General features: G+C 42.9%; 1 protein-coding gene across 1 annotated transcript in view; it reads left to right on the top strand.

Annotated features, from left to right (window-relative positions):
* Positions 1–14,370, top strand: part of sipa1l2 (signal induced proliferation associated 1 like 2) — a 50,760-nt gene that overhangs the window by 9,709 nt on the left and 26,681 nt on the right. The window contains exons 5-9 of the mRNA XM_070916534.1: positions 1,850–2,024; positions 2,267–2,370; positions 3,914–4,071; positions 4,637–5,213; positions 11,251–11,525. Of these exons, the coding sequence (XP_070772635.1) occupies positions 1,850–2,024; positions 2,267–2,370; positions 3,914–4,071; positions 4,637–5,213; positions 11,251–11,525 (1,289 nt within the window). The remainder of the gene's footprint in view (positions 1–1,849; positions 2,025–2,266; positions 2,371–3,913; positions 4,072–4,636; positions 5,214–11,250; positions 11,526–14,370) is intronic.

Genomic DNA, 14,370 nt, shown 5'->3' with positions numbered 1-14,370 from the left:
TCGATGTTCCTCCTTTTTTAGATATTGTTGCTGTGCCCCCCAAAACAGCAATAGATGTTTGCATTTGTCTGTGTGGTGCATAAGGATTGAAGCCAGGTTTTGGGAGCCACATTTTTGGATTTTTGCTGCATCGGGACACTGCAGTGCAGACAGATGTCACCGTGATGTTGTGTGTTGTTAGGACACTGCTGTATCCCTCAGGTGCATCTCGGAGCTCTCCAAGGGGAACGTTGTCCTCATTTCTCTCTCCGCTCATTATCTTTCCATCTTTGCATTTTATAGGTTGTTTTTTTTTTGTTAGAGAGGAGGAGAGTTTTCAGCACCCTCCAGCTCTGGGCAGATAGAGGGAGAGGAAAATTGGAAAAAGATAGATAAAATGACTGCTTTCTAGCAACTTATGCTCCGATTTTTAGCACGTGGAATATTTTCACTAATCACAGATCCGTTAAATGGGACATAGCTTTGTCTGCTTTACCTTATCAGAAGCTGATGCCACCATAAAATACATCAAAGCCGGATACACAATGAGCTTCACCCCAGGAGCATTACTCAGCTGTATATGTGTTATGTTTCCTGATGTGTTTGCACCTTTTCAGGCAGCGCCAAATTTGCAGCAAAGGGCAATGTGATTGTCCTTGCCATCGGCCAGTCTGTTAAGAGGAGCAGGAGGTTAAGTGAGCCCATATAATGCAGGATAAAAAATGGAAGACCACATCATTGCACATCATGCCATTTCCACTGGGCTTGATGGTATAATAGCTTTCCATCACCGCAGGAGCTTTAGTGCAGAGCAGACTGCCTGACAGAGGAAGTCATCATGGCAGCGGTGTCGGGAGCACACCGGGAACTGATAACCTGTAACGGAGGAAAAAGACAATTCCAATTAGTTTCAGTATATAGATCGTTTGTTGGCTTCTCACATTCTGAGAAACGTTTCCGTCTTGCCGTATTGACACATTTACCGTGGGTAAAGATCACGCTGTCCTCAGCTGTGAATATTGGGCAACAGGTGTTAAACGCAAGAGGCTATTTTTTCATCCCCCCCCCCCCCCCCCCCCCCTTTGACTCTCTTTCTTGCCCTGCATCAGGGAGCTGTAGGCCATAAAAGATTCATGTCAGTGGAGAGGGCTCTCACTCTCACCGTGCAAGAAGAATCACTCCGGATGTTTTATTTCTTCCTGTCTCTTAGTGAGACAAGTCCATATCGAGCCTGTCATTTCTAGATAATATTAATGCTTGCAGTGAAAACCTGTAAGATTTGGTTGCATTGTCTTTGTCTATGAAAACTCCTCTTTGTGAATTAGACAATCATCTTTATTGAGGTGCCCTTTGTTGAGCAATGACTGAATAAAGAGTATTATTAGTGGGGTGTTGGGGAGATCAGTGCTGTTGCTATTCAGTGCCTCTTACCAGTATTTAAGGGCTACAGTGAGGATGCTACCAAACAAAAGTATTGCTTAAGGAAGTCCTTTCTAGAATGGATTAAAATGCTATCGCTGGCAGCTTATAGAGTTTTCTCCCATAAACCAAAGCTCTCCTGCTGTATTTCTGTAATTCACTCCCTCATTGCTCCGCATCTGCTCTTAAGTAGCAGCTATTAGCTCGGCTTGATTTATGCTCTGCTCAGAGCTCCTGAGAGTTCACAGCCTGGCTTGACAAAAGGGGATTTCAGCTCTCTCCTAGAAGGGTTATGAAGGCCTCCAGATTAGCTGTGACATGATGGAAAGTGGGCACTCGCATGCCTCAAGTGCATAATGTACAGTGTGCATGAGTGGGGTGTGTGTGATGCATATCAGCGACAGGAAATGATACTTAGTCACTGAGTGTCTGTGTATGTTCCTCATTCCAGCTAAGCTTCCAGCACAAGGTGGGAGTGCTTTACTGCAAGGCGGGCCAGAGCACAGAAGAAGAGATGTACAACAACGAGAGTGCTGGACCGGCTCTGGAGGAGTTCTTGGATCTGCTCGGCCAGAGGGTGCGCCTCAAAGGCTTCACCAAGTACAGAGCTCAGCTGGATAACAAGAGTAAGATAAAAACACACATCAAACTCAACATCCACAAAGTGCGTGCCCACACACTTCTAATCCTGCTGAGGGCAGATGCTCTGCTCTGTTTCACATTGCTTTTTTGGGGGGGGCTGTAATGTTTTTTAAGCCTATATATATTTTTTATCTTGAAGTCTGAACAATTGCATCATCAGCTTATCTAATACAGTGGCCTTTTGGAATGAGGCCTGAGACATTGACTGCCCTGTCCTGTGTTACAGCGGACTCAACGGGCACACACTCTCTCTACACCACCTATAAAGACTACGAGCTGATGTTTCACGTGTCCACCATGCTCCCCTACACACCCAACAACAGACAGCAGGTCAGTAAACTCCACACTTCCCACTCCACCCTCTCCAGCAGACCACCATGTTTGCTTTACTGTGTGGTGCTCCAGCGTCTAATGGCAGTAATGGTGGTCCCTGAGCAGCTTCCTTTGAGGATATCTTCAATCCCAACTCCTTCCAATCTTCCCCCGAGGCTCATTTTGCCACGGTAATGACCTATCAGTTGAAAGCATGAGCATTGCCATGGTAACGGTACCCCATAGTAGGATTTTAATCAGTGCATCCCCAGGGGCTGGACCTGGCGTTGTATGAGATGGGCCTCCGTGTCTGTCTGCGCTAACAAGTGGAATTAAGTGGATGTAGTGGTGGACTGGCGAGCGATGGCCCGATAAAGCCGCGATTACAGAGGTTCACCATATTAGTCTCTGCACTGCTTGTATGGAAGTACTTTTTGAGCCCATAATAAAAACCTGTGGGTACAACCCTGCGGAGACATTAACAGTGAGGATAGGAAGGAGGTGGTAAGTGAGTCGGGGGCAGCATCTACAGCGAAACTCTGCAGAGACCTAATATATCACGTGCTAATCTAAAACGTCTGATTGGCAGTCCTGCTACAGTTTGAAGGAGAAAAGACCTTTTTCCTTTCCTCCTCCTTTAATTGTATTTCATGGAGTTGGATAGTTTAATTTAATCCCTGGTGGTAATCTTATAGCAGGCCCAAGCAGAGCTCGCCCCACTCATCCCTTCATCCTTTCCAATTCACCTCTGTACCCTCTAATCCTGCTTGTTTCAGGCTCTCGCTGACCCTCATTGACAACCAGAGAATGAGGTTAACTATCTGCACAGTCCAACAAGACAAGCAGTCTAAATTGTTTGTTGGTTTGGTGGAATTGTGTAAGCTGAAGACATCTATCTCATTCAAAAAGCCCTTTATCGTTATTTCAAACGTAACATTTCAGAATGAAAACATGAAGCTGTATCGATACGTAAATCTGCAAACTGTGTTCAGAGCTCTGTGAATGGTTTGATGCTGGTACATGACATGCAATTTATCACTTGACATCGAAATGTTATGGGGATTTCCTTGACTTGTCCACTCACATGCTTTCAAAGCAGGGGGAATTATCCTGCTCAAGTGGTGTTCTCCTGCAGATTTGACTTACTGAAGGGTTTGGTCCAAAATGGCTTAACTTTGCCTTAAGGCGTCACTGTAACTTTTGAAAGAGGAAATAACAACAGTATTAACAGTAATAACTTGCTAATAAATAGTTGAATTCATAAGCTATGAAACACACCCCTTGCTACATCTACTTGGTATGGAAAGATTTTGACTTACTTTGACTCTTCTCTACTTATACTTTGTTTTATCATCTACCCGTATCCCGTAATTGTCACTCGTGGCCTTTGTTCAGGAAAACTTACATACTCTCGCTTTCAAACGTTGTTTTCATTCTAAACTTAACCTAGAAGAACAAATATTTATACATCTGTGTTCTCTTGAACTGTCGCACTGTATTCACTCTTTACGTGAGGCCCTTTCTCCTTGTATTTGACTCCATCTCTCCCTCCTTTTTATAGTTATTAAGGAAGAGGCACATTGGCAACGACATCGTCACCATAGTATTCCAGGAGCCCGGGGCCCTTCCTTTCACCCCAAAACACATCCGCTCTCATTTCCAGCATGTGTTTGTCATCGTCAAAGTCCACAACCCCTGCACTGATAACGTCTGCTACAGGTAAATAGAACAAGCATGCAAGGCTCTCTCAAAGCTATTTCACTCCTTACCATGGGATAAGAAGCAAACTGATGTCCTCAAGACAATTTAGGGGGATGTGTTTATCTTTTGATGTGCTTTGCATAAATGTCTTCTTGCTAAATGGCTCCACAGGAACTTTTAAGAGCAGTTAATTTGAAAGAATAATAATAATAGCCTGCTGAGTGCTTTCTGTGGTTTCTGTCATACCTTCATAGTAATGTGCGGGAATCACAAGGCTCTTTTGATCTGCTCAGTGATGATACAGTTATTATCTTCAGAGACACCTTGAAATTATGACTTACGACTCTCTCCTCGAGTGTTTCTGGAGTCAAGACGACTCTTGTTAATAACATAGCATTTGTTGAACAGAGAAAGATTAGTCTGAGCTCCTCTCAGTCTTCCCACCAGAAATAATTTCCCTGAAAGCCATATAATTTCAACACTTTTCAAATGGCTGCTCATTATACATACAGTTCATTACTCAAGTTCCTCTTAACTGTCACTACTACATTTGATTTACTGATTTATCCATCTTGGTTTCCAGCGTGGCCGTGTCCAGGTCTAAAGACGTGCCTCCATTCGGTCCCCCTATTCCCAAGTCTGTAACTTTCCCAAAGTCAGCAGTTTTCAGGGACTTCCTGCTTGCCAAGGTCATCAATGGAGAAAATGCCGCACACAAGTCGGAGAAGTTCCGAGCCATGGCGACTCGTACGCGGCAGGAGTACCTGAAGGACCTGGCGGAGAACTTTGTTAGCACAGCTACTATTGACAATGCTGTTAAATTCAGCTTCATCACCCTCGGAGCCAAGAAGAAGGAGAAGGTGAAACCCAGGAAGGATGCGCATCTGTTCAGTGTGGGAGCCATCACCTGGAGCGTCCGTGCCCGGGACTTTGGCCAGTCGATGGATGTGGACTGCTTGCTCGGCATATCCAATGAGTTTATTGTGCTCATCGAGGAAGAATCAAAAAATGTGGTCTTCAACTGCTCTTGTCGCGACGTCATCGGATGGACCTCAGGGATTATGAGCATTAAGATCTTCTATGAGCGGGGGGAGTGTATCATGCTGTCGGCCCACGACAACTGCGGAGAAGACATCAGGGAGATGGTGCAAAGACTAGAGGTAAGACCCTTAAAGACTCAACTGTAATAATCTCTGTCATTTTAGAGGCCTAAATATCTGCGGGATTAGACCATAAGGGAGACTTGCTGATCCCTGATAGCGTACTTCATGCCCATGTCTTCAGTATCGGTCTCAAATTATATCACACAAAGAGATTTTAGAGGTCACAAGACAGATAATCGGGTTTTAAAACATTGCACCCACCTCACAGAGGGAGTCATTCATTCTCTGTTTGCGATCTCTGTGGCTAATTAAGGATTTCGTCTTAGTTTGACATTCAGTTTATTTTGGATATAATGAGCATATTACACTAAGAATAATTAAGTTGTCATACCGGTGGTGTGTCAAAAACTGTTATAATGGATTGGCCAAGGTACAGCCCAGGTTGGCACTAATACATAAACACCCACAGACCAAAAAACATTAGCCAAATATTGATGACACCTTTGCCTGTTTAGCCACAGAGCAGCTTGTGTGCACCAGGAAAGCAAAACATAGAGCTTTGTAAGTAATCTGGAAGAGGTGTTATCTTTGGCCCAGTTCTGGATTTTGCAGGTCTGTAGCTTGATTCTCACATTTCCTTGTAGCTTTGTTGTACACTGATTAAATGGCTTTTTCTTAGTTTATGAAAACCTCCTTGTCATAGTTTTAGTCCTAATGTCTAATAATGTTTTGAAATTAGTTCACTATATCCTGCCTAAAAAGTGGCCCATAAGTAACTCCCATGAAACGTGGAGTAGCCTAGTCTGTCATCAGAATTGCCCAGTAAATCTATTATGAGTGTGTTTCACACATAAGCTGCGTGGCATTTGAAGGAAAATGGCTGCTTACTTTAAATGGTGCAGCGATGCATTTTTCTTTGGGATAGTTGTGGTCTCTCTGCGGCGAAACAATGCATTCTGCAAATATCACTCTTACCATTATAGCTTTACTACTTACCACGAACCTTGTTATTTTATTTTCATCATTATGTCAGCAGAACCGTTGCTTGTTTAACCTACATCTATCCTGTCAAGTCTCATGTGTTGAAACTCTACTCTGAGTTTCCAGTATTTGATTTTCTTTCCTTGTGTTTCTTTCGCTGCCTCTTTCCTTATTGGGTTTCCTGACTTCCCCCCTCCTCTGTCTATCTGGTCCTCTTGGGGTCATACAGAGGCGGGAGTGTCACTTGAATGCGCAACTGTAAAGTGAGATCAATAGAGTCCAGAGAGGATTATAGACCTCCTGTTGATAGCTTTCTTTGGCTCATCACAGAATCAGCAGAGGTTTACAGTCGTTCAGGCACATAAGTACAGATGTTGTCCTGCTCTTGATCAGGATAAACCATTATGGAACATCATAGCATTTTCGTTAATACAAATAATGAAATTGCTGACAGTTCATTTATTTGGAGTGACAGATTAGGGATGATGTGATTGTGGCCCATTCTTGATTTTGCGGTTGTCTGGGCACAGGTACAGGAAGGGGCGCTTAAACAGGACACCAACCCAGTTTTGAAGGGGAAGAGAAGAAACACAGACCCATTTTTTTGGGTCCGACAGACTAAGAATAGAGGACACTTGGCCTCAGACGACTTCACTCCTATGAGTGAGAGCTACCCACTTAGTCTCTCATCCCCATTTTGCATTTCTGCCTTGGCCATCTGTACATCTCCGTGGTCCTGGTTACATTGTGTGATTTTTGGGGTCAGTTGGCTCTAGGTACCTTCAAGTCCAGACAAAGTAGGCCAAAACACCTGGTTCCTCAGTGGACACTGGCACCTGATGCCTTGCTTCTGCTCCTTGTGTTGCTGCACAGGCTTGCTTTTCCTATTCTAGTTTCCACGGTTTGTTTACTGAACCTCTAATCAGGCAACCCTTTGTTTCCTTTCAACAACTTTGAGGTTGAATCCCAAAATCCAAACCTGAGCCGTGCATGACCTTATTTCTGCCTGCATGCTCTCCCCCACTTATCCCTTTGGCAACATCCTCAACAGTCTTGAAAATTTCCAACAGACTGTAGCCAGTGTATCAGTGGTTCAGCCAACAACATGGGAGTAACAATCCATTTCTGCAAAAACTTCAACAAGAACCTCAGTCTTTTGAGGATTACGACAGGCAGAGATAATTACACCAAAAGAGCTCAGAAAAGAGAAGGAATAAAAGTAAACGTGCACATGAGCACAGAAGAGTTTGCATAGCCCAGCCACCCCAAAAACCACCAAAGATCCTGAAGTATTTACCATAATTAATCTTAAAAGGACACGGATGTCATTCAGTGTCTATTCAACTCATCATAAGAAAGGACAGAGCAGGATATATTAGCATTTGTGATTAGCCAAAGGACATCACTTCCTCATTCGCTATGCTAATATCCTCTCACATTTACTGTCCACTTACCCACGGGATTTGTGAGGGATATTACGAAGGGAAAGCTCAGAATAAGTATTAATAAGTTGATGGCTATTTGTGTTCCTCGCACAGACAGCGGAGCAGCAGCAGTGGGCACATTTGGTAAAGGCTGACCGTGCATACTTTGTCCCAAAGGTGTCTGTAATGTCCCAGAGGTTGACTCGAATCATGTTTCACTGGGAGGATTTACAGGCTGCCGGACCCGTGATGTAATGCGAACCAGAGTGAACAGATTGCCCACTGTAACACACAGAGGAGCCCGGTGTGGGAGCTACAACTAAAAGCCTTGTGATAACGGCCTGCTCTCCAGGGTGTCGCTGAGCTGGGTGGCCGCGTGTTCGGCTTTTATGAGACAAGTCATCTTGGCTTGGGTGCCATATATGCTGATTTTCCTTTTTTTGTTTCCTGAACCGACATTTTGTGTGTGTGTGTGTGTGTGTTTGTGTTTTTTTTCTTTAGTTACTGTACGCATCAGCAGGGCTACACAAAGAAGGCAAATGACCGTATCTGCTACACATTGGAGTGATCAAAGTAGTAAAATAAAGCGAGGAAAAACTATAATGATAATAAATGCTTTGGAACAGTTTTCTACATATGTTAGTGTATTTTTTATTACAGTTACAACTTGCTACAGCAGGTTTTACCATACAGTAAAGCTGAAATGTTTAGACCATTAATCGATTAGTCAGTTGACAGAAAATGAATCAACTTTTTTGATAAGCAATTTATCATTTCATGTCGTTTTATTCTCTGCAATTATTCTGTGCTCCCAGTTTTTCAGATGTAGTAATCTCATGTTCTTTTTGTCATATATGCATGTGAAGGGTTTAAGACGGTCGGTCAGATATTGAATAATTGGCTGTGGTAAATTATTATGGCCATTTTCCACTGATTTCTGACATCTTATAGACAAAATGATGAATTGATTCACTGGAAAAAATGATTTTGACAACAGATAATTACAGAAATCGTTAGTTACAGTATTTAGGGCAGCAACAAATTATTGTTTTCATGATTGATTGATCATTTGATCGTTTATTCTATAAAATGTCCATGTGTAGCTAAAAAATGCACCAAGATGACGTCTTTACGATGCTTGTTTTGTCCAACCAACAGTTCAAATTCCAAAACTAGTCAATTTACAGAAAAGCAGCAAAATCAATGCATTTTTGCTTAATCAACAACTTCAATGATTAATAGAGCCATATTTGATGTTGATGTTGTTGTACAATTTCCCCCCGGGGATCAATAAAGTAATAATAAAGTAATTCTGATTAATTTCCTGTCAGTCAACTAATTGATTAATCAGTACTAATCAGCACCATTTTGAGGTTTTATGAGTAACTGCTGACGTTTATGTCTTGCTAGAGCAACCTTTGCCCCATTGAGCAAAACTATGCTTTGTCACATTAGAAGCCACTGTTGTAGATGTAGATATTGATTTCTATGAGAATCACAAATATACAGCCCAGAGGAAAGAGTGGCCACATAGCTTCTTTGTAGTAGCATGTTTCACAGACATGACAAAACCTCTTCAGTCAGTGTCATCAGTGTCAAAGCTGCTTCTGACTGTCAGACCTCTCACCGAGGATCAACGCCAGCAACACCGCTTGACAACAGATTTGAGGCTGATTCCTCCAGGCAGTGTTGTGGTTTTATGTCACCAGCCATTAGAGACCATCATAAGGCTTTATGTGGAAACACTGCATTAAGTCAGCAGGACACACACACTAGCACATTTCCACACTAGCACATTTCCTCGCTAGCATATTTCATGTCACCATCCTTATCAAAATAACTTTACAGACCACAAATCCCTCCTATGAGATAATGAGTGTCCTGTTAGATTCATCCATTATGGATTTGGGCCATTCGGAGGAGAACCTGGGCACATTAATTTTCTGGATGGACTGAATAAAGGGCCTTGATGAAGGCATTTAGAAAGCTATTATTTAGGCCTAATGAATTTCTGACCAAGGGCAGTGTGATTCATGGTCCCTAATACCCAGGCCAATGTCTTCTTCATACATCGACCATTTACTTCCACGCTTTGCCCCCAGAGAGCATTTGGACTTCACATTTCCAATTTCTTTTGCCCTTGATGTTTTACACAGAGTGATTGTTTAGTTTGTGGGTCATCTCACCAAAGTGCTCCCCTAGTTTAGTTTCTCTTTGAAAACTGAATCTTTGAGCCTGTTTTTATTGCAAAGCTGAGACTGTGGTCTAATGTGACAAACAGGATGAGTCTTTTCCAAAGTTAAAGTTTGAGGGGTTGTTTTCTCACAATGACGTCCATCAGGTTGTCTCCGGTCCCCTCTCACACAGCAGGGTAGGATTTCTGTCAGTGTGAGAATCTGGTGGAGTGTTGACAGGCCATAGTCTGAGTTAATGTGTCCCTGAAGCCAGCTGCCACTCTAAGGCAAATGGAGGCAGTCACCCACTACTGAACCGAGACTAATCTGATGGGTGATTAAAGCTCATTGGAAGCAATGCTAGTCTTTTTTCCAGTCGTGTCACAAGAAAACTTGGAAACCTTGTCCAGTCCTACTGTGTACATACCCTGCAGTGTAGCCTATATATATCAGTTCAGTGTCTTTATGTCATCAAGGTGAACATAGATGGGCTACAGTTGCATGGTTTCATGCTCAGCCTGGTGGTTGCGTGCTTTACTGACTCTGATGCATGAGGGTTCTCTGAACTTCAGCTGAACTTGAATTGCATTAAAGCAGAGGCTTAGGCCCGGCCACCGCTGAGCAAAGTGAGAAACTTCATTTGCATGCAAGTACATGATTGGACATGAACCAGCTTTAAGTTTCATCCAAGCACGCAATTGCTAAAGCAGAGACTGTCCTCCAAGTCTCCAGGGGCAAAGTCTCAAGTCTCCGGGTGCAGTCTCCAGAATTGCAAGAAGGGTGAGGAGATCGTTTTTTCATGCCGGATCGGAACAAAGTGTGTTCATCAGCTGCCAGTTGATGCAGATTATGTGTTGGTGTATAGATGATGTGCTCCAAAGTGCTTTTTAGAAGTTAACTCTGGTTAATAGACTTATGGACAAGTCTGTGTCTGAGGGGCCAATGTGATCCTAAATCCCCACACAGCACCCACAGGGCTTCAGTAGTAAGTGTCTATAGAGACAGTTGTGTATTTGTGTGTGCAGTTCATGTGTGTTTTAGCTGTCTCTGAGCAGCTCTAAGGTTAAATCAGTTAGCTCTGTGATGTACCCTCTCATTAACTTCCATTTTGAGAGGTTCTTTGAATTAGCCAAACAAACATGCTCGTGCACTTCTGCCTAAGGACTGGATGTTTACTCTGCTGTAATAGTATTACTCTTGTGGGTTTGTGTGTGTTGTTGTGTAATAAAACCCACACGTGTATTAGAAAATATGCAAATTGTACACTGTTGACGGCTGCTGTTGGAATATATACGGTATTAGCTCAGAAAGCTCTTATTAAAGGATATTAAGATCACTCAGCTTCTCTGTTCATCTCAGCTTGTTTCCCCTTTTCTCTCTGCGTACAGTCTGCTGTCCATTTCATGTGTTTCTAAAGTCCTGCTGTCTTTATGTCTCTGGATCAGTGCAATCAAGACAAAACTAATGTCCTTTTGTTGTAGATAATGACCAAATCGATTTTGATTCTGGTTCCAGATCACCACCAGAGGATGCGAGACGTCAGAGATGACTTTGCGCCGGAATGGCCTCGGGCAGCTCGGTTTCCACGTCAACTTTGAGGGCATCGTGGCCGACGTGGAGCCCTTTGGCTTCGCCTGGAAGGCAGGCCTGAGGCAGGGCAGCCGACTGGTGGAGATCTGCAAGGTAGCTGTCGCGACTCTCACCCATGAGCAAATGATTGACCTTCTGCGCACGTCTGTCAGTGTCAAAGTGGTTATAATCCAGCCTCACGAAGACGGTGCCCCCCGAAGGTAAGTCCTCATCATATTTATTCTTATTTTTACTTCAAAACCCTACCCTAACCCTAACTTTCTAGCAACGGTACGGACAAAATATGCTTACAAAACACAGGCAGACTTCCTACTGTCTTTTGAATTGCAGCTTTTGCGATGTGGTTAGTGAGATAGAAAAGCAGGTTCCCCTCAAAAATGTATGAAGTCATAACAGAAGAGAAGTTTCTTTTTCTCATTTTTCCGTGCAGCTGAGGTAAATTAACTTGACATTTGCTCTCATGTTTGAGATGATTAGCATAAAGAAATGCTTACATACTGTTTTTGTTGCACAAGGGTTGATGTTGTTCTCCGCTGATTTCTCTGGAGAGGAGGCTCTCTTTGTATTGATGTGGCTTTGTTGCAAGAGAAAGCTCCAGCAGGGCTGTAGAGTCATGCAGACACGGACAGTCAGCGCTTCTCACTAATGATAATGAGAGGAGCATTTTGATTAATGGCTCAACTCTCGCTGCCATTGTCTGACAGCTCACATTTGCAGATTGCTTTTTTCTCACCTCGCCCAATCTTCTATCCAGCAATTAGGATGGGGGTGTTTGGCTTTTTAGGGACACACACCCGTGGGGAGACTCCATCGCTCCCGTGATAAAAAGAGAGAAGCATATTTCAAGCAATCTTTTGTGATGGGAAGAGAGATGAAGGTCTGTGAAAAAAGCTTTTTCTGAAAGCACATCTGCTTGTTTTGTCTGTGAGAGACAGGCCGTCCTGTGAAATCATATCCATCACTCTTTCACACTCACATTTTTGACATCTTTGTTATGGTTGTGCTTCAGGCTGACAGATTTGTGTACCACCAAATGCTGTTCCCACTTTGTCGCAGATAACCACAGCAGAATGACTTGACAGTGTGCACTTAATAGAATTTTCTGTTTGTGATGTTGCAGGTAATGCTAATGTTGTTAGCTAGTAATTAAAATCAAAAACCAGCAGACGACAATAATTAACAATCGCAATGTACATTTATTCTGTGCGCATATTTGTTAACCCTGTGCATTTCTAAGCAGATAAACAAAAGTGTTGATCACTGCAGAATTTTGATAAATCGCTGGTGGATGAGGGATTTTAGATTAAATCTGTTCATAGAAGATTAAGTCTTATGTATATTTTTGGTAAATTATATTAATGGCAGCCTTGCTAAATGTTCTGTATGAATACGATCTTAAACAGCTGTGCATGTGTGTCATTGTGTCAAAGACTGCGTAGAAGGCACGTGTTTCGCTGTGATTCAACTTTGAGTTCTGGTCTGGCAACAGAGGAGCAACATATTTGCTCCCCCAGATGGTGGGCTAACATGCCTCGTGTGTGAATCCAACACAGCAGCCTCTCTGGCAGAACCGACGTCTAATCCTCTTACCACGATCTGTGATGATACATGATGATACAATCATAATTGCAGTTCAGGGAAGCAGAAAGCAGACAAAACAAACATCTTCCAAAATGGGTTCTGTGTTGACAAGCGTGTGTCCGGCTCCCTGGAGATGTGGTTACAGGATGGAGGACTCTGTAAAGGAGGCTTTTGACACGGTGTTTGTGCCAGTGGAAGACATCTGGCTTGGTTTCACTGACACCAGCGAAGCTTGTGAAGGTACTTTAATAGTAATAATATTAATAGTACATTTTATTTGTAAAGCGCCGATATAAGATGGTTTTAAAAAATACACATGCAACATAGCATTAGTATGCATTATATAATGCTGTTTGTCCATAATGGGTGGTATGATGCATAATTCACTGAGTTTGTCCCATATATGGCGTTGCTAACAGACAGATTAGTAGGTATTACAGTAGAAGGCTATACTGGGCAGAGCTGTTGAACTCTACTGGGAGATTTCCCCATCTTACTGAAACACAGTTCCTCATCATGATCCCATGAGAACCGAAAGGCCCCGTCTCGGGTCCTGTGAATTTTCTCCCAAGGCTCCAACAAATCAAGAGGTGAGAGGTCAGGTGAAGAATCTCGAGGGCCCTCAACTCTTTTTGGCTGCTGCGTCTTTGAGTTGCTAGAGTGTTGCAGTCAACAATAAGTGCTCCAGTTTCTCAACTATTATCTCAAAGGAAAGGAATTCAGCAGGGGCCCGACGGCCCCAGCCAGTCCCCTGTGGCCAGAGAGATGGGGGTTAGTCTAACAACAATGGACAAGACTCTCATGACCTCCGCACAATGTACCCTGGCTCCATACTGCTACCATGACAAGGAAAAATGTTTTCATAAGCACATGTTGGGGCTAGAAGGAGTGTGTTTCCCCTTTACTGTTTTTAAATTGTCAGAATATCATTTAGTCTTCTTTATTTTGTGATTCCTCAAGATTCTATGAGGATTCATGGCGTCGGCTGGTTGCTAAGATTATTATTGAATTAAAGAAGAAACAAGGGAACATTTAGATCACGGTGTAGCACTCTTTAGCAGCAAACCTCCTAAAGCTACTCAGAGGTTTTAACACGCTCAGCCTGAAGCCAGTGGAGATATAGTATGCCTCTAATATTAGCCTTACCTAGTACTGTATTTATTTACACTGGAGGAAGGATGTGGTTTTAGCCCAGTGCAATACTAGAGGCTTTTCCATCATCACTCTGAAAAGCTTTAAACAAGTTCAACATGTTAGCCTTGGATCAAACTAATGAGAAAAAGATGAAAAAGATTAGCTGTTTCAAACAGGAATGCAACGTACAGAACATGGCAGTGATTGTATGTTTTGATATATGGTCATCAGAGATGGAAGAGTAAACAAAAGGATCAGTACAATATGGACCAACATGGATGATTACTACAAGACATACAAACAGTAACAGAAACAAAAAAGCAAAGAGTA

Source organism: Enoplosus armatus, chromosome 12, assembly GCF_043641665.1.
Source record: "Enoplosus armatus isolate fEnoArm2 chromosome 12, fEnoArm2.hap1, whole genome shotgun sequence".
In the NCBI taxonomy this organism is placed as follows: domain Eukaryota; kingdom Metazoa; phylum Chordata; class Actinopteri; order Centrarchiformes; family Enoplosidae; genus Enoplosus; species Enoplosus armatus.
Note: the sequence above shows the minus strand (reverse complement) of the source record. Positions and strands in the feature narration are given on the sequence as shown.